Source organism: Geotrypetes seraphini, chromosome 6 (assembly GCF_902459505.1).
Source record: "Geotrypetes seraphini chromosome 6, aGeoSer1.1, whole genome shotgun sequence".
Taxonomy (NCBI): domain Eukaryota; kingdom Metazoa; phylum Chordata; class Amphibia; order Gymnophiona; family Dermophiidae; genus Geotrypetes; species Geotrypetes seraphini.
In genome coordinates this window covers 163,740,911-163,766,025 of record NC_047089.1, presented here as the reverse complement: position 1 = coordinate 163,766,025, position 25,115 = coordinate 163,740,911, and the positions used below count along the sequence as shown (strand labels likewise).

Below are 25,115 nucleotides of genomic sequence, written 5' to 3'. Positions count from 1 at the left end.
AAGTCGAGCACGCTACTGGCCTTGACGACCTGGCGGGGAAGATCATTCCATCGATCAATCACCCGTTTGGTGAAGAAGTATTTCCTGGTGTCACCATGAAATCTTCCCCCCTTAACTTTTAGTGGATGCCCTCTTGTCGCTGTGGGACTCTTTAGAAAAAAGATTTCCTCCTCCACTTTGATGTGGCCCATGATGTATTTAAATGTTTCTATCATGTCCCCCCTTTCTCTGCGCTCTTCAAGAGAATATAAGCGCAGTTTGATCAGGCGTTCTTCATATGGGATGTCTTTAAGTCCTGAGACCATCCTAGTGGCCATTCTCTGTATCAACTCCATTCTCTTCACATCCCTTTGATAATGTGGCCTCCAAAACTGGACACAGTACTCCAGGTGAGGTCTCACCATGGATCTGTATAATGGTAGTATGACTTCCGGCTTTCGGCTGATAAAGCTCCTTCTGATGCAACCCAGCATTTGTCTGGCCTTCGCTGAAGCTTTCTCCACCTGATTAGCAGCTTTCATATCTTTCCGGATGAGAATTCCCAAGTCCCTTTCTGCAGTAGTTCTTGTTAAGTTTTCACCGTTCAAAGTGTATGTTTTGCATGGATTTCCGCTCCCAAGGTGCATTACTTTACATTTCTTGGCATTAAAGTTTAGTTTCCAAGTACTGGACCATTTTTCCAATACAAGCAGGTCTTGCTCCATAGTGTTGGGCCTGGTTGCACTGTCAGGTTTTGAGGCCCTGCCCACAACGCTGCATAGTTTAGCGTCGTCAGCAAATAGTGAAACTTTGCCTCGAAGTCCCTGAGTCAGATCCCCAACAAAGATATTAAATAGCATCGGGCCCAAGACCAAGCCCTGCGGCACTCCACTAATCACTCTCGACGTTTTTGAGGGGATACCATTTACCACCACTCTTTGAAGCCTTCCGCTAAGCCACTCTTGTACCCATGCTGTCAGTGTTTCTCCTAGTCCTAGAGAGTTCATCTTGTTTAATTTTAAACATTCGGTGTGGAACACTATCAAAAGCCTTACTAAAGTCCAAATATACTATGTCCAGGGACTCACCCTCATCCAGTTTTTTTGTTACCCAATCGAAGAAGCTTATCAGATTGGATTGACAAGACCTTCCCGTTGTAAAGCCATGCTGGTCGGGATCCCTTAATCTTTCATCATCCAGGAACGTGTCTAATCTGTTCTTAATCAATTTTTCCATGAGTTTACTCACTATTGATGTGAGACTCACTGGTCTATAATTTTCAGCCTACGATCTACCTCCCTTTTTGTGGAGTGGGATAACGTTGGCAGTTTTCCAGTCTAGGGGCACTTTTCCCTTGCTCAGGGAAAGATTGGAGAGCACGGCCAATGGCTCTGCCAGAACATTGCACAATTCTCGAAGTACTCTAGGGTGTAGATTGTCCGGGCCCATAGCTTTGTTCACTTTTATTTTTGATAGCTCACGGTAGACTTTGCTTGCAGTAAATTTCATGTCCCGGAATGGGTCTTCAGAATCCCCCCTTGTCTGTAGCTGAGGACCGGATCCTGGCGCTTCGCAGGTGAAGACTGAGCAGAAGTAGTTATTAAGTATTTCTGCTTTGTCTGCATCTGAGTCTGTAAAGTTACTGTCAGGCTTTTTTAGGTGCCCAATACCGCTTGTGTTCCTCTTCCTGTCGCTAACGTATTTGAAGAAGGATTTCTCCCCTTTCTTTACCTGCCTGGCTATGTTTTCTTCCATCCGGCGTTTAGCCTCTCTGACTGTCGTTTTAACTTTTCTGGATTTTGCCATATAGGATTCTTTAGCTTCAAATTGCTGTGATTGTTTGTAGGTAACGAATGCTTTTTTTTGTTTGTTTTACTAGCTCAGATATCTCCACGGAGAACCATTGTGGTTTGTTGTTCCTGCTTTGTTTGCTCACGGTTTTTATGTATATGTTGGTTGCTTCCAGCAGTGTAGATTTCAGAGTCGACCATAGTTTCTCTACATTGTCTGTCGTGCTTAGATTTTGCAGCACGTTGTAGACGTAGTCCCCCATGCCCTGAAAATTAGTTCCTTTGAAATTTAGTATCTTAGTCGACGTATTTGATCTAGTGTTTCCTTTCTTGAGGTGGAACCACACCATGTTGTGATCGCTGGATGCCAAGGTGTCTCCCACCGATACCTCTGTGACACTATCCCCATTGGTGAGCAATAAGTCCAGGGTCGCCTGGCCCCTAGTGAGTTCCAGTACCATCTGCTTGAGGCATGCTCCTTGCATGGAGGCTAGTATCCTCTTGCTATCGCTGGTTATAGCGGAAGATTCATTCCAGTCCACATCTGGCATATTGAAATTTCCCTCTAGCACTGTATTTCCACGCAGTATGATGGTCTCAATGTCTTCCATTAGTTCATCGTCTGCTTGCTCCTTTTGTCTAGGCCAGGGGTGTCCAATGTCGGTCCTCGAGGGCCGCAGTCCAGTCGGATTTTCAGGATTTCCCCAATGAATATACATGAGGTCTATTTGCATGCACTGCTTTCATTGTATGCTAATAGATCTCATGCATATTCATTGGGGAAATCCTGAAAACCCGACTGGATTGCGGCCCTCGAGGACCGACATTGGACACCCCTGGTCTAGGCGGTCTGTATACAACACCAAGATACAGGCATTTGTTATTGTCCCTGGCAAGGTTCACCCAGAGGGACTCTACCGTATATTTGATGTCTGTGATTTTAGTAACTTTGATGTTTTCTCTAATGTATAGAGCTACCCCTCCTCCTGATTTGCCCTCTCTGTCTCGACGGAGTAGATTATAGCCTGGTATGATCATATCCCATCCGTGGGACTCCGAGAACCAAGTTTCTGATATCGCCATTAAATCAAGGTCAGCGTTTCTCATTTCCGTTTCCAGTTCTAGTATTTTGTTGCCTAAGCTACGGGCATTAGCATACATGGCTGTCCATTCTTTCATTTTGTATGGAGTGTTTTCTGGTTTAGATAGTTTGTCCCCTTCAATCGTGCCTTTGTCACCCTTTCTGATGTCTCGGTCTCCTTCAATGTCTAAGCGATTTCTCTCCCCTGATGTCCTGTCCATGCGGGTTTTCCCCACTGACCCTAAGATTGAGACTCCGTCTCTTCCGTTGTCCTCCACTCTACCCCAGATACTAAGTCTTTGTCTTCCACTCTTCCTTCTTCCCTCCCTCTGTCCCCTTTAGTATTCGTGTGATTTCTTGCCTCCGAGTTACTCACCCAACTTGTGTGAGTGTGGTCCCCTCCCCCGGCTCACCTAGTTTAAAGCTTTATGAAGTAAGTGAGCCAGGCGTCGTCCCAGGACGTTCTTCCCTCTTCTGGTCAGGTGTAGGCCATCAGGCCCCTGCAGTCCTTGAAGTGCCCCTCCGTGGTACAGGAAGCCGAAGTTCATCTCCCTGCACCAACCCCTTAGCCACTCGTTAGTCCTCTTGATCCGTTCTTCTCTGGCTCTCCCCTTGTCTCTTACCGGTAGGATGGAGGAGAAGACCTCTTGCGCTTCCATTAGCTTCAGTTTTTCTCCTAGGGCTCTGAAGTCTTCCTGTATCTGATCTGGGGAGTTCCTGGCTGTGTCATTCGTCCCAACGTGGATGAGGAGCATTGGGTAGTGGTCTTGGGGCTTGATTATTTTGCCTATGCATGTATTTACATCCTGGATCTTGGCTCCTGGTAGACAGCAGACCTCTGTTGCTTGTAGATCAGGTCTGCATACCGGTCCCTCAGTTCCCCGCAGCATAGAGTCCCCAATGACAACTACTCTGCGTTTCTTGAGGGGATGCTGATTTGTTACTTCATGATTTGGGGTCATCTGCTGGGTTTCGAGTTTGCATTCCAGGATAACTTCCTGAATGTCCTCCTGAGTTCTGTTGGCGGGACTTTCTTGTAGGAGCTGAAATCTGTTGCTCAGGGTGATTTGCGGAGTTGATGTAAGGTTGTTGTGCTTGCTTGAAAATAATCTAGAGGAGTTGGACCGCCTTCTGTGTTTGCTTGCCGAAGTAACTAGTTGCCAGGTATCCTTGTCTCGAGTCTCTTCTTGTTTGCTTGCCAAGGTAACTAGTTGCCAGGTATCCTTGTCTTGAGTCTCTTCTTGTTTACTTGCTGAGGTGACTAGTTGCCAGGTGTCCTTGTCTCTAGTCTCTTCTTGTACCCCAGCTGATATTTCCAATGCTGCGGGCCTGACTTCTTGCCCTTGCTCAGAGACCTGAGGAGAATTAGGAGCTTGACTGTTAACAAAAGACTAGGAATTAGAAATTACAAGAAGAAGGAGGCTCAGGAGTGAAGAGACATAGGATTACAGAAAAAGAGAGAAAACTCAGGATTTAAAGAAATATTTCTTTACATAAAGTGTAGTGGATGCACAGCACAGTCTCATTTTGAAAGTAATGGACACTATTGGCATAGTAAGGGGGGCGATCCACCCAGGGTGCCGGAACCCCTCCTCTTCTCTGCCCCCTCCCCCGGCTCCTTCCCTGCCCCTCACTACCACCACCATGCGCACACACCTTTTCCCTATCCCATATCTCTTTTAACTTCCCTGGTGCGAGCAGAATCACCAACTCACTGCCCGTGTAGGCATCAGCTCTCCCTCAGATGTCATTTCCAGGTCAGAGGGAGAGAGCCTATCCTGACATGGGCAGCGAGTTGGTGATGCTGCTCATGCCAGGGAAGTTAAAAGAGCTATGGGGCGGGGTGAAGAGGGCAGGGAGGGCTTCTCACCCTCACTATGCCACTGACTAGGATGCTATCAGAATTCAAGAAAACATGGGAAAAGCACCAAGAATTTTGCAGAAACAAGGAGCTATAGATACTGGGCTGCTTTTTAGATGGGTAGACTAGAAGCTAAATTGTCTTTTTCTGCTGTCTTTTTTTCTATTTATATGTAAAGCCCACAATAAGTTATGGGAAAATTTCCATGCATTTCAATATGTCTTGGAGCACTGTCCCTTTCTTTTTTTTTTTTTTTAGTTTTTATCATTTTCATAATACAATAAAAAATAAACTTATACAGATAGCAATATAAGAACAAATCAAGTACATATATCAATACATAAAAAGAAAACATTTTTACTTAATCGCTCTAGTCCCCAATATAAGAGATCCAAAAAGTAGATAGCTTTTGAAAACAGGTGTAAAGGACTTTGCCACTGCAATAAGAACTAAGATTCAAGAAGAACCAGAATGCTGATTCAGCTCTAAAGGAATGAAAGTGATTAAAGACTTACTTGAGTCACGACATACATACATATGTATACCAGCAAACATAAATAAATTTGAACACACACGAGGCTCAGTATGCCCTCTTTCAGGTCTGATGATGCCATTGTCCATGCAACAAACTGAGCTCTCTGGTAACTATGCTGATCGTGCTACATAGGCAGGTTACTATAGGGTTATCATACATCCTCTTAAAATATGATTCCTTTTGGACTTCTTCAGATTTGTTTTTTGTCTTTTCAATTTTTAGAAAAATATCCTTTTTCTTTTATATGCCTACTAGTCTTATAGCCCGTTACATTAACGGGTGCTAGAATATATGTGTGTGTGTCTGTCTTTAATTCTTTCTCTCTCTCTGTCTCTCCTTTCCGCTTTCTGTATTTCTTTTTCCTTGACTGTCCACCACCACCCCTTGCCTGCTCCCCCTGTCCATTCTCCCTTCCTTTTACCTACCCTGTCCTGCAGTAGGATGTCTGTCTGTCTGGGTATTTTTTTTCTTTGTCTCTCTCTCCTTGCATGCTGCCTGTCTGTCATTTTTTCTGTCTGTGAATCTCCCTGTATCTCCTTCCTATGTCCTTAGTGCCCCTTCCTATGTCCATAGTGCCTCCAGTGCCCCTTCCTATGTCCTTAGTGCCCCCAGTGCCTCCTTCCTCCCCCCCCTCCGATGCCAGCCTGCCTTCCATAGAAACCCCCTCTCCATTGCCTCCTAGCCTGCCTGTCTCCCATCCCCCTGAGCAGCATATTTCCATGGAAACCCCCTCCCCCATGGCATCCTGCGTGCCTGGCTTCCATTGAACCCCCCACCCCCCCCCTCTAATTCCAGCCTGCCTGCCTCCCATCCCCCTGAACAGCATGTTTCCATGAAACCCCCCATGCCATCCTGCCTGTCTGCCTTCCATTGAACCCCCCACCGATGCCAGCCTGCCTTCCTCCCATTCTAACACGCCGCGACCCCCCCTGACCCTACCCTGCCCACACAACATAAACCCCCGTTGACCCTCCCACCGCTACACGGCTGACAAACCCGGCAGGAGTAGCAGCGTCCCAGGCACAGTAAACGCTGCTTCGGATCTTCTACTGGCCTAATTTCCTCTGCCGCGTCCCTGATGACGTCATCGAGGATGCGGCAGAGGAAATTAGGCCAGTAGAAGACCCGAAGCAGCGTTTAGTGTGGCTGGGACGCTGCTGCTCCTGCAGGGTTTGTCAGCATCTCTCTCTACCTCCTCCTCAGAGTCCGGGCAGCTTTTCCGATTGGGGAGAGCTCTTCTTTGGCGGCTCTGGAACGAAGGCGAGTCGCGAGTGTGGGGCCGTTACCTCGTGCCGAGGTGGAGAGCAGGGAGGCTGTGATGAAGTACTAAGCGCGCATGCGCACTCTCATGTCCGCGACGGATCAGGGAACACGACTTTAGAGTGCGCATGCGCGGCCTAGTATTTTATTATATTAGACTAGTCTTTAAGCCCGTTACATTAACGGGTGCTAGAACATATGTGTGTGTGTCTGTCTTTATTTCTTTCTCTCTCTCTCTCCTTAGCTGCTTTTTTTCTTTCTGCCTTTCTTTTTCCTTGGCTGTCCATCACCACCCCTTGCCTGCTCCCCCTGTCCATTTTCCCTTCCTTTTACCTCCCCTGTATCCACCACCACCCCTTCAATGCTCTCCTTATGCAGCAGCAGCCCTTCTCCCTTTGTTTTACCTCCCCCCTGTCCAGCAGCACCTCTTTCCTTCTCCCCCTGTCCAACATTAGTCCTCCGTTCCTTTTCTTCAACCCCCTGTCCATCAGCATCTCTTTCGTTCTCCCCCTGTCCAACGGGTGCTAGAGTAGACTGTTTTTTTTTTCCTTTCTCTCTCTGTGCTTGGATGCTGTCTGTCTGTCTGTCATTCTTTCTGTCTGTGTCTCTGTCTTGCGCCCTGCCTGCCTGTATTTCTCCATTGCGCCATGCCTGCCTATCTCTCTGTGGCCCCCTTCTCTTCCCCGGCATGATTGGTGTGTGCCCCCAGAACACCCATCCCCCCCAAAGCAGCCCCGTTTCCCAATGCCCCTGCCCCCTTTTGTGCCATGCCTGCCTGCTCCGTGGCCCCCTTCTGTTTCCCCCCTATGATTGCTGTCTGGCGCAGCAAACCCCTCACCCCAAAGCAGCCCCCTTTCCCTCTCCCCTTGTTGAGCCATGCCTGCCTGTTCTGTGATCCCCTGCCCATGACTGCTGTGTGCCCCCAGCACACCCCTACCCCCAAAGCAGCCCCTTTCCCTCTCCCCCTGCTTGCCTGCCATGCCTGCCTGCTCCCTGTGCATCAGCATCAGCATTTCCCTCCCCCTCACCTGTTCCTTCGTAGCAGCATTGAGATAAAACGGCTCCCTTAGTTCTTTGCTGGATTTTTTTTTTAAGTTTAAAGATGCTGACGCGGCTCCTCTCACGATCCGGCCTGCGTCAGAAGCCTTCTCTGACACAGGAAGAGCCAAGGCGGCAGTTTTAAACTTAAAAAAAAATGCAGCGAAGAACTAAGGGAGGCGTTTTCAAAGCCGCCGCCGCGGCTCCTCTCATGAGCTGCACTTATATTATGTCGGAAGATGAGAGAGGAGCCGCCGCCGCCGCGGCAGATTTGAAATGAAAATAATTTATGCGGCCAGCCGGCTCCCTCGAAACCCTCCTTCCCCCCCTTTCCCTTTCCGCGGTCCGTCTGGCTGTGTTGTTCTCTCCCTCATTCTCAAACCGTCCGTGCCCTACCTTCAAACTTGCAGTTCAGGCCTTGAGGATCATGGCAGGGAGGAAGGCATTGTTTGGCGGCCGCTGGAAGGAGGGGGGAGTGATGAGTCAGCGGTGCATCTAGATTGTGAGCAGCCCTGCCTTCTGTCCTGTCTCGGTCCCACTAAACCGGCTGGCAATAACGAAGCCAGACATCACGGGGGCTTTCCCTCTTGCTAAATCGTTATAGGCTGTGCCGGTCTCGATCCCACCCCTCAGGATCGAGACCGGCAGAGCCTTTAGTAATTTGGCAAAAGGGAAGAACCCATGGCATCTGACTTTGTTATTGCCAGCCGGTTTAACAGGGACAGGACCGAAGGCAGGCCTGCTCACAATCCGGATGTGCCACAGGACTCGGCGTTCACTCGCTCTGTGACGGTTCGTCTTCTGGCAGTGACGTACTAAGCGCGCATGCGCAGTCGTGCGGCCACACCACTACAGAAATGGGATCAGGGAACACGTTTCGCTACTGCGCATGCGCGGGCTAGCATTTTATTATTTAAGATGATCAACACATCTCTGGCCTATGAGTCAGTAAAACATGGGGGTGTAAAAGAGAGAAAAAGGCATTGCTGATCTCCTTTGTTTCCTTGCTGGTTGAAGCTGTGAAAGGAATTTTTTTGTGCAGCATAACTTCAAGCATATGTCATGCAAAGTCTTTCACATGTATCTCAGAAGCCAGTCAAAGTTGTTGAGCGATATCCGCTCTTCTGACAAGTAAGCTTGGGCTCAGACTCAGTCAAACTCAAATCTGGAAGTTCTTAAAAAATAGAGTAAGTCAGTCACTGTTAGATGTGTATTCATTAACTAAAAACCATTTACATATTTGCTACAATTAAATATTTTCTTTAGAAAAAAGGTAGAATTCATTTTTGTATCCTCTTTTTTGTCTCTGCAAATATGGTAACCCTGTGCCTGAACCACCTGCTGGCCTGTGCAGTCACCAAAGTCAATAAGTGTCAGTGGTACAACAACTAGTTGACTCACAATCTAAGTTTTTTTTGCCTGGGACAATGGAGAATTGGGTGACTTGCCTAAGAACACAAGAACCATGGTGGGAATGGAACGCAGGTCCCCGGGTACTCAGCCTACTGCACCAACCATTAGGCTACTTCTCACAGAGCGGCGCAACCAGACAGGAAGCGCAAAGGTCGAACTCCTGCATTGCTCTTCTAAGACAAAGGCAGCCGTCCAGGAGACCTTGCTGGACTACCACCACTAAAAAAGGTACTGGGGGGGGCCACCTTTTTGTGGGTGGAAAAAGTGCGCTTTATGGTCTGAAAAATACAGTAAGTGATTAATCAAATTTTAAATAAAACTTGAAAGATCTAAAAACTGCAGCTAGTGACCCCTTCACACACACGTCTTCCTTGCTGCCCCCTGTACTACAGGGGCCACCTGAACAGAATTTATGCCACTGCTAATGTTGGCACACATCATACTGTTTTAAAATGATTACCTTTTGAAGTTGCATATGCATGTCCATTTGTGATTATTTGCTCTATAAAGGAAATTATCCTGGGAATATTTTCAGTCACTCTCATATATATTGTTGGAGGAATAACCTTTAACAAAAGAAATACCAATTAGCTATCACAGATTTTTAACATATTTATATTCAACAACTTGCAAAATATCAAAGAAATCCATACATTTCTATTCAGAGAAGTTGGTTTAGAACATGTTTTTGTTGTTTTGTTACTGGCATAGTATAGAAATGTTAAAAACTGAGTTCAAATCCCAGTTCACTAACACATATAACAATCTCACCATTTCCAGCCTGACCACCCAGTGGGTTCTTATCTGGGAAGTCTCTGGTTCCAAACCCAGAAAGTTGCAACTTTTTGCAAAGTTTTATTCCCCACTTCCCCCCCCCCCTTCATGTCCCAACCCACCCAGCCGCACCCTTTTCCCATCTCTTCTCACTTCTATTCCAATACCTTATCCTAAGAATCACTGGTATGCACCTCCATATCTACAGTATGAGCTGTTATAGTTCCAACACCACATACCACTTGCAGGGGTTGGTTATTTCTGATTTAAATGACGACAATGGTACAAATAGAATTTTATCACTAAGTTCCATCTTCAGAATTAAATTTGGCAAATAAGTGTTCTACTTTCCACTTTAAGTTATTCATACTTCCAGATCCTGATAAGTCAATGTTTCCATTAAAGCAGGGGTGTCCAACCTTTTGGCTTCCATGGGCCGCATTGGCCGAAAAATATTTTCTGGGGCCGCACAAACGCTGCAGCAAGACTGAGGAGGGAGCTGGCAAGACGGTATATATCCAGGGACAGCAGAGGAAAACACTGCATCGCCCTCGACTGGGGCCGCACAAAATACTTCATGGGGCCACAGGTTGGACACCCCTGCATTAAAGCCTGTTTTTCCCTTCTCTCTGTTGCCTTCTTATCATGCCATCCTATACTAAATTAGCTAATTTGCTGCAAGAACGTCTGGAATCAAACTTCATTTTCCAAACAGCTCTTATGTGAAATTGTATCATGCATTCTTTCATTTGAAATCAAGTTAGAATTTAAAAAGCTAACACAAAAAATTACATGATACATTACTTTGATCTGTAAAAAAAGAAGGAAGGAGGAGACCCTGGCAAGCGAGTTATCAGAAGACAACCAGAGCCTGGGACCAATATGATTTGAATAATGACCAGACAACAAAAGGTAGAAAAAATAATTTTATTTTCTGTTTTGTGATTACAATATGTCAGATTTGAAATGTGTATCCTGCAAGAGCTGGTGTTAAGACCACAAACATGAGCTAGGATTTAACAGAGAGAGGAAAAGTCTTTTTTGTTTGTTTATTTTGTTAAACCACAGCGCCAGTATGGGCAGGAGAGGGCAAAAGGGGTGAAGAGGCTATAAAATAAACCCACCGGGATGTTTGAAAAATACACCCAATTGGGCAGGAAAATCAAATCAAATCAAATCAAATCGAAAAATCGATTCAATAGGCTGAATCAAATCAATTTTTTTTCCTGAATCGGGCAGCACTAGTCCAGTGAACTCTGTGTAAGAGAAAATAAATGGATTGAAGTAAAGAGACAGATTTTAATGAATGATTTAAAAGTTTGTTTCCAAACGCAGGACCATGTTTCATCATTGTAAGATATGTTCATCTCAGAGTTCCATGTTGCAAACATTGTTAGGGGATAAATATTTCATATGTTGTATATACTTATACCACTTAGATGCATGCATATCTCCTACCACTATGGTGTTTGGTAGTTATATCAACAAAAGCTCAGGAGCATGTAGAGGAGGGGTGCCCAACACGTCGATCGCGATCGACCAGTAGCTCAGGAAGGCAACGCGAGTCGATCGCGGAGCCCATCCCGGGCTCCATGATAGACTTGTGTTGCCGTCCTGATCTACCGGGCCGATCAGCCTTCCTCTCCAGTGTTTTCTCTAGGGCCTTTTAGCTGGGCAGTCCGCCCAGCTGTCATCTGCTGCTGCCGCCGCTGCTGAACATTAAAAAAACCGGCTTGGAGATTTCAGCCCGTTGCGAACTTATGCTCCGTGGCTCTAAAGTGTGCGTGCCAGCTTCCCTTCTCTTCCCTCCGAAACCGGAAGTTATGTCCGGCAGGGGGGGGGGAGAGAAGGGAAGCCGGCACGCACATGTTGAGAGCCCTGAAGCAAGCGTTCGCTACGGGTTAAGGCGGGAGACATGTTAGTGAAGCATTTCCTCTTCTTGCTGCCGGGTCCTGCCTACTTTCTGTTTCCGCGAAGGCAGGACCCAGCAGCATTTCCCCCAACAGCTCCTCGCGATGCTGGTCGGCCGAAGCAGGGAGAGGTTGGGGCGGTGGCGGCTTTTGGGCGTGTTATTGGCGTCGACTTTCGGGCCTGTTATTGGTGGCAGTTTGGGTCCTGATCCCCGATGGCAGTTTGGGTCCTGGTCCCCGATGGCAGTGGCAGTGTCTTGGGGGAGGGCAGGGAGAAAGAAAGAAAAAGGGCAGGCAGGGAGACAGAAGGAAAGAAGAGAAACAGAAAAAAAGGAAAGGGAGGCAGAGAGAAAGAAAGGGCAGGGAGAGAGGAAGGAAAAGTTGGGGGAGGGAATGAGGTGTGGAGGAGAGGAAGCATACAGGCTAAAAGGGAAGAAAGATTGGATGCACAGTCAGAAGAAGAAAGTGCAACCAGAGACTCATGAAATCACCAGACAAGGTAGGAAAAATGATTTTATTTTAAATTTAGTGATCAAAATGTGTCTGAATTTATATCTGCTGTCCATATTTTACACTAAGGTCCCCTTTTACTAAACCGCAATATAGTTTTTTAGCGCAGGGAGCCTATGAGCGTCGAGAGCAGCGCTGGGCATTCAGCACAGCTCCCTGCACTCTAAAAACTGCTATCGTGGTTTAGTAAAAAGGGAGGGAGGTATATTTGTCTATTTTTGTATGGTTGTTACTGAGGTGATAGTGCATAGAGTCATCTGCTTTGACCTCTTTGAAAAACCCTGGAATAGGAATGATAATTAACATTTTCTATGCGTACAGTGTGCGTTGTGTTTTTTTTTAATTTTATTGTTGGTAGATCATTTTGACTTGGTCATTTTAAAAGTAGCTCGCAAGCCCAAAAAGTGTGGGCACCCCTGATGTAGAGGGTATATCAGGAAACTACCGACTTTAGACAATGGCAGAGTTCTATCCATTTATAGCAGGTTTGTTCATCGATCCTTGAGGGCCACAATCCAGTCAGATTCTCAGGATTTCCCCAATGAATTTGCATGAGATCTATTTGAAGGCACTGCTTCCATTGTATGCAAATAGATCTCATGCATATTCATTTGGGAAATCCTGAAAACCCAACCTGGTGAGGGCCGAGGTTGAACATCCTTGATTTATAGTATTGAAGGGTAAATCATAGATTTTGGAAATATCAGAAAAGTCCATCCAACGATCATGTTATATCAACTATTTGATATTCCATGTACCTTTTTATTGCCATATTTTCTAAGAAATAGTGGATCTGTGGATTTTAATTTCTGCTTTCCTCCAAATGAGGGCTAATTATTGAGCCATTTATTAATTAATACAAATCTGTTTTATATCAGGCTCTTATATTTGACACCCCTCTAAGAGTTCAAACAATAAAGTAATAGTTGGAGAGGCTCTAAAGTCTCTTAACCCACTGACCTCAGAAATGCCTAGGGGTATGTTCATAAATCTTCAAAGAACATACAGACCCATAGCGGCACCCATAGTCGTCATAGGTCACTAAATTCTTAATTATTTTTATTTGTTCAATAGTTTATATAAATATTTATTTGGTTATTTCAAGTATCAAAACAGTACTCATCTTTTGCTTTGTTTTCATCTACGCGGGTGGGGGTAGGCACTCCTAGTAGATGAAAACAAAGCAAAAGATGAGTACTGTTTTGATACTTGAAATAACCAAATAAATATTTATATAAACTATTGAACAAATAAAAATAATTAAGAATTTAGTGACCTATGACGACTATGGGTGCCGCTATGGGTCTGTATGTTCTTTGAAGATTTATGAACATACCCCTAGGCATTTCTGAGGTCAGTGGGTTAAGAGACTTTAGAGCCTCTCCAACTATTACTTTATTTATTAATTAAACCATCCAGTTTTAAAATAGCAGTTTTAGTGGACATTAGTATGGAGTTAAGTTTGTATTCTATAGTTAATGAATTATTAAGCAATGTGTCTCATGTATTTTGGATTGAGCAAGACTTAACCATATAGGCATGTCAAATATTTGTTCTATAATGCATTCAGCACTTTGATAGTCATAGAACCTAGGGAAGTTAACACTTCCATTGTCTTTGGAACATTTATGTTAATTTTTTTGATAGCTACTTGAGGTTGTTCCAGATTGGAAAGTTCAGAGGAATATGGTTGTTGGTAGACTACTTTAAAACAATTTAGAATGTCCTTAGTTTGTGTTGCAATAGTGCCATCCTCTTTTTTGATGTTAGCTACAGATGCTGTCTCTCCTCTTTTTTTTTTTTAGTTCTGAGGCCAATAAATGACCAGATTTGTTATTTTCAGAATAATATGTGGGAGCTTGAATAAAAACGGACTGTGCTGCATTTTTGCTTAAAAAGGCATTATAATTGTATCTCAATTTTTGTGGTTCAATTAATATTGAGATAATGATTTTTGACGCATTTCCTCAGATTTTAAAGGCATCCCATGTGTAAGGTCAATTAGTCTATTCAGATCTATTCACTTTTATGACCTTGTCTATATATTCTTTAAAGCCTTTTTCATTTAATAGAGCAGAATTAAAACGTCATTGTTTATTTTTAATGTTAGTAGTAAAAACTGAAAAGGGTAAAAGTATTGCTGCATTGGTTATAGTTGCCACTAGTTAATGTATTGTATTGGCATTTGAAGGAGATGATTGGCTGGACAATCTAGATTAGGGACATAGATGTGAACAATTGTTAATTTATGTTGATTAATATTCATTGTAACACTAGCCCATCTACCATGTAAGTAATATGTATAGGAAATGATTTTGAAATCCCATCTATTTCTTACAAGTCCCCATTTTACTTTGACTCAGCAGGAGAAATATAAGAGATAATGACTAGTCTGTTTTAGTTTAGTAGAGTCAGCTGTATTTAAATGTATTTTTTGGATTAATAAGATATCCAGGTGCTAAGTTTAATAGATAGGTTAGGACTTTGTTGATAGATAAGTTAGGACTTTGATTTGGTTATTCAAACCCTTGACAATGAGTGAAACTATATTAATAGCCGTTATAAAATGTACCGGTATGTTAATAATGCAGAGTGCAGGTGAACACAGACTGTTGACATAATAATGTAATACATATAGGGGCTCATAATCGAAAAAGAAAAACATCCAAAAACCGGCCTAAGTCGGCACTTGGATGATCATAAATGAAAGACGACCAAGTGCCGATAATAAAACCGGGTTTTGGACGTACTTCTAAACGACCTAGGCTTTCATAGTGCTGCTGAATGACCATAGCTAAACAGGGCGTGTAAGGAGGAGTGTCGAGGGCGGGATTTGTGCGGGACGTGGGCAAGCTTAGACTTAGTCGTACTGCATGTATAACCGAAAGTTATACAGCACAGGATCGATGGAACTTGGACGTTGTGACTTAGACCACAGTTCTTCAACCGCCGGTCCGCGGACCGGTGTCGGTCCGCAGAAAATTTCTGCCGGTCCGCACAGGGCCGGCGAGATCTACGAATTAAATTTCCTGTCGGGCATCTCTTCCCCTTTCCCTTCCAGGGCCGGCGTTAAGATCAGCTGCGGTACTGCTACAAACGGACGGCAAAAAGAAAGACAGAAGCCGCGGGACTTTTGCTCTTGCCTGCATCGCTATAGGCTCTGCCGATCTTGATCCCGCCCCCTTCTGAAGTGACTTCCTGTTTTTGAGGGGCAGGACTGAGACCGGCAGAGCTTGTAGCGAATAGCAATTCAGGCAAGAGGAAAGGTCCCGCGGCTTCTGTCTTCATTCTAGCCTTCTGATTTAGCGGGACCATAATTGAAGGTAGGGTAGGTTTTGCTTTGTTATTGCTGCCAAGTTTAGCAGGACCGGGGTCGAAGGCAGGGCTAATAGCAATCGAGTGCTGGAAGAGTGGATTGGGGCCAGAAGCCAAGGGAGGAAATAAGAGATGCTGGATTATGAGGAGAGGGAAAAATGTGATATAGGTGTTGTTGGAATGGTCTAAGTCACAAAAACCCACCTAAAGTCACCAGAGAAGCACTGCAAATACATAATACAGACCCCCACACACTACCCCAGTGATCACTGACCCCCCCCCAACCCCATAAAAATCGTAATCACACCTTTAAAATTCAGCCTCCAGAACATCATCACCTGGCAGCCTGGCATAGGAAAGCCTAGTCGTCCTGCACAGAGGCGGCTAAGTCGTCTTGGGGGTGGGTTAGGGACCAATGGAGAGGAGGCCCCCATGCCCATAAGCCCCTGTAATCACTGCATTGTTACTGAAACATGTACACTCCCCTATACACCCCCAAAACCCTTTTGTACTGGTATATAAATGGCTCCTGCAGCCATAAGGGCTATTAGGGTGGTAGATAAGTGGGTCTAGGGGATTCTGGAGGTGGTTTGGGGGGCTCACTGTGACCTATAAAGGAGCTGTAGTGAGATGATGAAATAGCACCTTTTTTGTGAAGTTCACAACAGTGCCCTGTAAGGTACCCCACTATTTAGGTGCCATGTATGGGTATTCAGTCCATCACTTTGCAGACCCCTCCCACGTCCAACAGGGCTTGTTCTAGATGTTTTTAACTTGGATGAAAAGTTGGACGAAAATGTGGTATAAAGATGGATGATTTAGCGACTTGGATGATCAGATCAGCAGGACGCATGCGTGCACGATTTTTGAAAGGGAAAAAAAATTTGGACGTATTTTTCGAAAATGTGTCCTAAGCTGTTTTTTACTTCGGACAACATGCGACAGACGAAAACGGACTTAGACGTTCTTTTCGATTATGCCCCTCATAGTATTTAAGCTGCTGTTATTGTAAATATTGTGTAGCTTTGCACTAATAAAAATCTTTATAAAGTTATGTGTTAAAACTTATGGCAAGGATGTCTAGTCTTTGTAGACTGGTACACCAGGATCACCCAAATTTCTAATCTCAGTTTATATTCAAATCAACCTTTTTTCATCCTTTGGGAGGGAGGGGGGAAGGGTCACGTCGGTTTATATTTGAGTATACAGTAGCTGTTTCCTTAATTGGGCGGCATGTTTATTAAGATCAGGGATAAATAGTAAAGTATGTCCTATGAATTTTATAGGAGCCAATGATCTTGCTTTTTGCATGACCTCAATCATCTGTGTATATCTAATAATTTTAATACTATCGTTTTGTTTTATTATAATTTTGAATACATTACAATATCCAATAATCAAAAGGAAAAAAGGAAAAATTTCACAAAACATTACATAATCAATTCATACATACATAATTCCTTTTAAGCCCACATTATGGGGAAACATGTTACTATTTCTGATCGAAAAAATTTACAAGAAAAGTTAAAGGATAATAATTCTCCGTTCATTCTAAACGTTCGATTCTGTTCTTTTTCTCCTTCCTTTTCTTCGGGTGCTTTGACGCCCATTGGGGGGGATATTTGGTTTAAGGGGGATAATGGTTGTTGTATGTTGTTACCGGGAGGTGGAGGGTTGGGAGGGAGGGGGGTGGGGATGACCTCAGTGGGTTTTGCTGTTTTGTAAATTGACTGACTGTACTGTTCTTGTATTGTATTGCTGTGGTGGTCTGAGGTTTTTTTGTTATAAATAAACAATTACAAAAAAAAAAAAATCACCTAAGGGCTGACCTCAATAAATAGGATTTCAGGGGAGGGGGACGAAAGCCCTAACTATAGAACCAGTTAAAAACAGCTTTTAAATACCCCCCACCCCAAATTTTCCCATAGCCTCACTCAGACCATGTGCTGGAGAAATGTTACTGCTGCTGCCTGCTTTAGTTCCTTTCAGGTGTAGCTGTTCTAAGAGAGGTCTACTACTTCCAGTCATTCAGCCACTTCACTGGGATCTTCAGGCTGTCAGTCAGATCACCATGGACCGACCCTCAAACCCGCCCCGCCCCCCCCCCCTCCTGGATCTCTAACATAAAAGGGGGGAAAACGAAACAAAGCCAGCACCGTGAGCACCCCAAAGGAACGCGATCAGTGCCTGCACTCCAGCCCTTGACCAAGTCAAAGGGGCGAGCAAACACCAGGGGAATAGACCCTGAGCTCCAGTAATATTCAGCAGGCTGGCTGAAACAGGTCCCCAAAGGACCTGCCAGCTTCAAATTTAAAATCTGCTCCTCTCCACATAGGCAGAATAGATCCTTATCAAAAGGGATCTCCGATTTCATGAAAAGACCACCACTAGAGTGAAAAACTGCAAAACTATAGAGAAAAAAAAAAAAGAGCAGATACTTGCCTTCAGAAAGAGAAACTGAAGGGGGCAACAGACTCCAGGGAGAAGGAGGTTTCAGAAGCTGTGATTGACATCTTTCTGCAGTATGCTCATGAGAATGGACAGAGTACCCTAAGGTTCTGCATACCATTCCTATTGCACTGGAATTATGGTTACAGAAAGAATGGGAATATATTACTTGCACTGATACTAGGAAGATATCACTGCATTCTGCCTGGGATACAGAAAAGGCATACAATTGAGGGCTATAAAGGGGAGCAAGAAAAACAAGAGAGAGAAACTAAAAGCCTCTGTAGTAGCAGACACAGAACTGTGCAGATACTGCATAAATAAAATAAAAATAAAAGTCAGAAACCTGTAATTAGTTTGCTTCCTTGAGGGGGAAAAAGCAAGTTCTTAAGACTACTCAGGGGGGAGGGAGGATTTAGGGAGGAAATTTTATAATTATAATATATAATAGTATAATATATTTTATATAGAATAACTGATGAAGGGTGGGTGGGTAGGGTTTATATCATTAATGGTCTATTAGATTTTATGTGTTAGATTTTAAAGTGCTATATTGGAATCAATTTATGATATATTTATGTGCACTTGTTTGATTTTAAAATGAATAAAGAATTGGGGGAAAAAAGAAAAAAGACTACTGGATGTGCTGCAAATAGAATCTAATATAATAAAATGATAGGCCGCGCATGCGCACTAAAAAAAACGTGTTCCCTGATCTGTCGCGAAAATACGAGTGCGCATGTGCGGGTTTTACGTCACCACCTACTAGCTTTGTACTCGGCTGTGGCGGCGGCGGCTTTCAAATTTAAAAAAAAAAAAATTACACATCTGCGCCGGCCTTTCTCACCCCCGCCTCTCACTCTGCATGCTACCGGCTCCTCTCCCGAACTGCACAAAACTCTGCTGTTCTTCGTTCTGCCCTGCTCCTTGCCTTACTATATTTTTAAGTTGAAAGACGAGGCAGCGGCTCCTCTCAGGATCCCCACCTGCGTCGGAAGTCCAATGCAGTCGGGGATCTTGAGAGGAGCCGCCACCACCGTGTCTTTCAAATTAAAAATATACTAAGGCAAGGAGCAGGGTAGAACGATCTTCAAAATGGCGGCAACTCGATTTCGAAAGCGTGCATCCCAGTCCCCGCGCCTGCCTACCCCCCCAACACAGCGCTTGAGGCGGTCCCCGGCTCTCGCAAACTCACACGATTTCCTGCAACACGGAACGGAGGCTGCCGGGAGGAGGGCTTTGAGGCAAGCGGCTGTCGGCTGAGGGCAGACGCAGGGCCAGGAGCGGCTTACAGGAAGAGTCAGTTTCGGCAGCGAGCAGCGGCTGCCAGGAGGAGGCCTTCACAGAGCGGCGCTGGCGGCCCTCCTTCAAGGCAGTACAGCTAAAGCACTCAGGTAGGAAGGGAGGCCTACTACTGGACAGGGGGAGCAGGAAGAGGTGCTGATGGACAGGGGGGGGCAGAAAAATGAAGGGAGGCCTACTGCTGGACAGGGGGAGCAGGAAGAGGTGCTGATGGACAGGGGGGGGCCGAAAAATGAAGGGAGGCCTACTGCTGGACAGGGGGAGCACGAAGAGGTGCTGATGGACAAGGGAGGCCAGAAAAATGAAGGGAGGCCTACTGCTGGACAGGGGGAGCAGGAAGAGGTGCTGATGGACGGGGGGGGGGGAAGAAAAATGAAGGGAGGCCTACTGCTGGACAGGGGGAGCAGGAAGAGGTGCTGATGGACAGGGGGGGGCCGAAAAATGAAGGGAGGCCTACTGCTGGACAGGGGGAGCAGGAAGAGGTGCTGATGGACAAGGGGGGCCAGAAAAATGAAGAGAGGTCTACTGCTGGACAGGGGGAGCTGGAAGAGGTGCTGATGTACAGGGGGGCAGAAAAATGAAGGGAGGCCTACTGCTGGACAGGGGGAGCAGGAAGAGGTGCTGATGGACAGGAGTGGCAGAAAAATGAAGGGAGGCCTACTGCTGAACAGGGGGAGCAGGAAGAGGTGCTGATGGACTGGGGGGGGCAGAAAAATGAAGGGAGGCCTACTGCTGGACAGGGGGAGCAGGAAGAGGTGCTGATGGACAGGGGAGGTAAAACAAAGGGAGAAAGGCTGCTGCTGGATAAGGGGAGCAGTGAAGGGATGGTGGTGGACACAGGGGATGTAAAAACAAGGGAGAATTGACAGGGGGAGCACGCAAGGGGTGGTGGTGGACAGCCAAAAGAAAGACAGAAAGAAAAAAAAAAGACAGAATTACAAAAAGCGGCTAAGGAGACAGAGTGAGAAAGAAATAAAGACACACACACATATATATTCTAGCACCCGTTAATGTAACGGGCTTAAAGACTAGTTTCATCATACTTGCATAAAAAAACACAACACATTAGATAAATGAAATATGAAAATACAGCTACTGGCATGACAACTGTACAAACAAAGGTGTTCTAGATAGATTAAATCTTTATTATTAGATGGACAAGGAAAGCCAGTAGTAAATAATACTACCATTGCAAGGGAGTTTAGGATGTTCTCTGAATCAGTGTGCAAGGCAGAAGGTACTAAGCATATTGTGGACATTGATGCATATCTTACATCAGTGATGAGTCAAAACCGCATGAGACAATTGCACGTGGATAATTGAGGGCAGACAATCGCATGCAGAACGTCAGCGCATTGGATTCCCATTGGGGATAGGTGGGGGGAACCCCCCTCCCCCATTACATAGGAAACAGCACAGTTACTTACCGTAACAGGTGTTATCCAGGGATAGCAGGCAGATATTCTCACGTATGGGTGACGTTACCGACAAAGTCCCGGTACGGACCACTTTAAAAGTGCATTGCCACTTTAAGTCTTTACAAAGTTTGCGATAGCCCGAACTGCGCATGCACGAGTGCCTTCCCACCCGACATAGGGCACATGGTCCCGCAGTTAAGATAAGCCAGCTAAGAAGCCAACCCGGGGAGGTGGGCGAGTTGTGAGAATATCTGCCTGCTGTCCTTGGATAACACCTGCTATGGTAAGTAACTGTGCTTTATCCCAGGACAAGCAGGCAGCATATTCTCACTTATGGGTGACCTCCAAATTAACAGAAATGGGATGGTGGGAGTGTTGGCCTTAAGAAAATAAATTTTGAAATACAGATTGGAAGAAGAATCCAGACAGTAGTGAGAAGTGAAGGTATGAACTGAAGACCAGGTGCTTTACAGATTTCCTCAATGGGATTTGATCTGAGGAAAGGCACAGAAGCTGCCAGAGCTCTAATTTTGTGGCTGTGACACGACTCTCTAGTGCCAGTCCAATCTGAGCATAACAGAATAAGATGTAAGCAGCTAGCCCATTGGAAATCGTTCTTTTAGAAACAAGATGCCCCAACTTGTTGGGATCAAAGAGATAAAAAGTTGGGGAGATGCTCGATGAGGCTTTGTCCGGTTAATGTAATAGGCCAAAGCTCATTTACAGTCCAAAGTATGCAAGGTGGTTTCTCCAGCATGAGAATGAGGCTTAGGAAAAAACACTGGAAGAACAATTGACTGATTGAGATGAAATTCAGTGACAACTTTTGTAAGAACCACCTTGTCATGATGAAAAACTGTGAAGGGTGGATCTGCTACTAATGCTTGTAACTCACTGACCCTCCTGGCAGAGGTGAGAACAATAAGGAAGACCACTTTCCAGGTGAGAAAGTTAAGATGAGATGTAGCCATTGGTTCAAATAGTGGCTTCATCAAGCTGGAAAGTACCACATTAAGGTCCAAGACAACATGAGTAGGCTTGAGAAGTGATTTCACATTGAAAAGGCCTGTCATGAAGCTGGAGACTAAAGGATAAGCAGTAAGAGGGTTACCCTTGACTGGCGTGTGAAAAGCTGTAAGAGTGCTAAGATGGACTCTGACAGATGTAGATTTGAGGCCAGAAATAGACAGATGAAGCAGAGAATCCCACACCAAATCCACTGATAATGAAGTTGTCAAGATGATAATGAAGACACCAGGAAGTGAACCTGGTCCACTTTTGTTGGTAACATTGCTGAGTGGCTGGTTTCCTGGATGCATCAAGTATTTGACAAACAGGTTGAGAAAGATAGATGTAAGTGAGATGGATTCAGCCCGAGAGAAACCAAGCAGTTAGGTGTAACGACTGCAGGTTGGGATGTAAAAGTGATTCCTGATTCCGAGTGAGCAGAGTAGGAAATACTGGAAGAGGTATGGGCTCCCTGGAGCTGGGTTGAAGAAGAAGGGAAAACCAATGTTGCCTGGGCCACCGTGGAGCAATGAGAATCATGGTGGCTGCTTCTCTCTGGAGCTTAAACAGAGTTCACAACATTAGAGGAATTGGAGGGAGTGCATATAGAAACAGGCCCATCCAATCCAGGAGAAAAGCATTTGCTTCCAGATGGAGAGGAGAGTAAAGTCTGGAGCAAAACTGGGACAACTGGTGGTTGTGAGAGCTGCAAAGAAGTCTATTTGAGGAATACCCCATTGAGCAAAGAGGGACTGGAGAGTTGCAGAGATGAGAGTCCATTCGTGAAGCTGAAGAATTCTGCTGAGGTTGTCTGCTAGGGAATTCTTTTCCCCTTGAATATAGACAGCCTTCAAGAACAGATTGCAAGCTGTCGCCCAAGTCCAGATTTTCTGGGCCTCCTGACATAACAGGAGAGAGCCCATGCCTCCTTGCTTGTTTATGTAGCACATTGCTACTTGATTGTCTGTGCGAAGGAGGACGACTTGAGGACAGAGTAGATGATGTAAAACCTTGAGGGCATAAAAACATCACTCTGAGTTCCCGGAAATTGATGTGAAAATTCTGCTTCCTGGCATTCCAAAGGCCCCGAGTCTGAAGGTTGTCCATATGAGCCCCTCCCAGGCATAAGGGGAGGCGTCCATCATGATGACCTGGTGATGAGGGGCAAGTGAAAAAAGGAGACCTCTGGAGAGACTGGAAGAGGTCATCCACCATGGAAGCGACTGCAGAAGAGATTATGTCACAGATATATGGTGTGAGAGACGATCGGTCGCTTGAGACCACTGAGATGCAAGGGTTCACTAAGGAGTGCAAAGATGTAGTCTTGCCAGTGGTGCTACATGGACAGTAGAAGCCATGTGGCCTAGAAGAACCATCACGTGACTGGCAGAAATGGTTTAAAGAGGAAGCAGTTGCTGACACAAACATATGAAAGCCTGAAGACAATCTGGAGGGAGAAACGCTCTCATGAGAGTGGTGTTAAAGATTGCCCCAATGAACTGTGGACGTTGAGTTGGAATGAAATGTGATTCTGGAAAGTTGAACTCGAATCCTAGTAACTGAAGAAAAGAAATGGGCTGAGATGTTGCTTGGACTACTTCCTGAAAAAAACCAGACTTGATCAACCAGTCATCCAGGTAAGGAAAGACTTGAAGGCTGTGTGATCGGAGAGATGAGGCCACTACAATCAGACATTTTGAAAAGACTCTTGTCAGAAGATGCCAGGCGGAAAGGAAGTACCTTGTACTGGTAATAACATCGACTGAGTTGGAAACAAAGGTACTTTCTGGAAGCTGAATGGATTGGGGTATGCGTGAAAGCTTCCTTGAGATCTAGATAGCAGAGCCAGTCGTCCTGATTGAGGAGAGGACAAAGCAGGGCAAGGGAGAGCATGCTAAATATCTCCTTGTCCAGGAAGTAACGGGAGTAGAATCCCTGATCCCGCTGATCGAGGGGAACTTCCTCAAAGGGATTCAGGAAGAGAAGGTATTGAACCTCCTGAAGAAGAAGGGAGGACTGTGCAGAGTCCAAAACAGACTCTCTTGGAAGATGATCTGAAAGCAGGGTGTGATGTAACCCTGTCGTATGATGGTGAAAATCCAGAGATCTGAGATGATGAGCTGTCAGCGATCTATGAAGAACTGAAGAAAGCCTCCAATAGATTGAGGTATAGACAAGAGAAAAGGGACGTTGGCTTTGCTATGAAGAAACACGTCAAATAGGCTGTGTTTAATTTTGCGGAGCAGCCTTTTGCTTTTGATGTTGCTGATGTGGTGCCCTGGATTGAGACTGGAACAGAATCAAAGGTGTGGTAGAAAATCTTCATTGATAAGAAGATTGTGGTATGAAGGAACGAGAAGGTGGAGGCATCATTTTGGGCTTGACCAGAATGTTGCACCTGGTTTCATGGGCAGACAACTGCTGAGTAGCCGTGTCCATGAAAGCGCCAAGAGTTCATTCCCTGAACCAGGTGCATATGCTAGCCTGTCCTGGTGATTAATGTAGCCGAGACACTCTAAGCCAGGCAAGGCGCTGTATAGCAACTTACAGTGCTGTTGCACGAGAGGTCAATTGAAGGGTGGCATATCTGACCATGTGCTTGCGGAGTTGAAGCAAGTCTGATATGAAATGTTAGAAAGCGCGAGCTTACGTTCCAGAAGATATTGTTGGAAAGTGGTCAGTTGTTTCACCAAATGCTTCAGGTAGAAGGAAAAATGGGAAGTGTAAATATCAGACCAGTTGGCCAACAGAGCATTCTGATGTAGATGGTTGCCAATCCGAACCATAGCCTTGCCCTCTCTGTCAGGAGGTACAAAGGCATAGACACTTGCTCCAGAGAAGAGATACATGAGAGAGCTGTGATATATCAAACCTGGAAAGAGGGCCACTGTGTTCCAAATTGTGAGGAGCCACCGGTACTGTAAGTGGAGTTTCAAAGTTTGAGGAACTCCTTGGTCTAAAAAGTGTTTGGATAAAGCCCCAGACATCTGGAGAAATTTTAGAAAGAAGTTGACTGAGAAGAAAGGTGAGAAGAACTACCCCCTGAGGAATCTTCGGCGTCAGAGAGCAGAGGTTCGTGTTCAGAAACCCCTTAGAGATCTGAATCTCTAGCAGTGTGGGGCGATGTCGAACAGTACCGAAAGCTCCAAGTGCTTTGACTTGCGGAGAGCCTTGCTAGGCGGCACTGATATGGAGGATGGCATCGGGAAGCCGACGATGTCGGTTCCTGTACTAGGATCGGTGCTGCTACTTGAGACTCCTGGGGAGGTACAACCAGAGTCGATGGCTCAGACTGAACCGGCACCGAGAGAGCCGATGGCGATATGGAAGTAGGCATAAGCAGCCTAAATTCCTCCCTTAAGGCCTCTTGCAGCAATTCTGTTATTCGCTGCATTAGAGAAAAGCACCAGTATCGTTGGTCTTTTAGCCGGTACCTTTGGCGCCACTCTACGCTCTGGAGATGAGAATGCCAG

At 45.3% G+C, this 25,115-nt stretch overlaps 1 protein-coding gene across 8 annotated transcripts in view; it reads right to left on the bottom strand.

Moving 5' to 3' along the window:
* The window catches only part of CARS2 (cysteinyl-tRNA synthetase 2, mitochondrial), a 182,224-nt gene that overhangs the window by 85,511 nt on the left and 71,598 nt on the right, over window positions 1-25,115 (bottom strand). For all 8 annotated transcript variants that reach the window (XM_033949063.1, XM_033949069.1, XM_033949070.1 and 5 more), the window contains one exon: window positions 9,418-9,523. In XM_033949063.1, coding sequence (XP_033804954.1) covers window positions 9,418-9,523 — 106 coding nt within the window. The remainder of the gene's footprint in view (window positions 1-9,417; window positions 9,524-25,115) is intronic.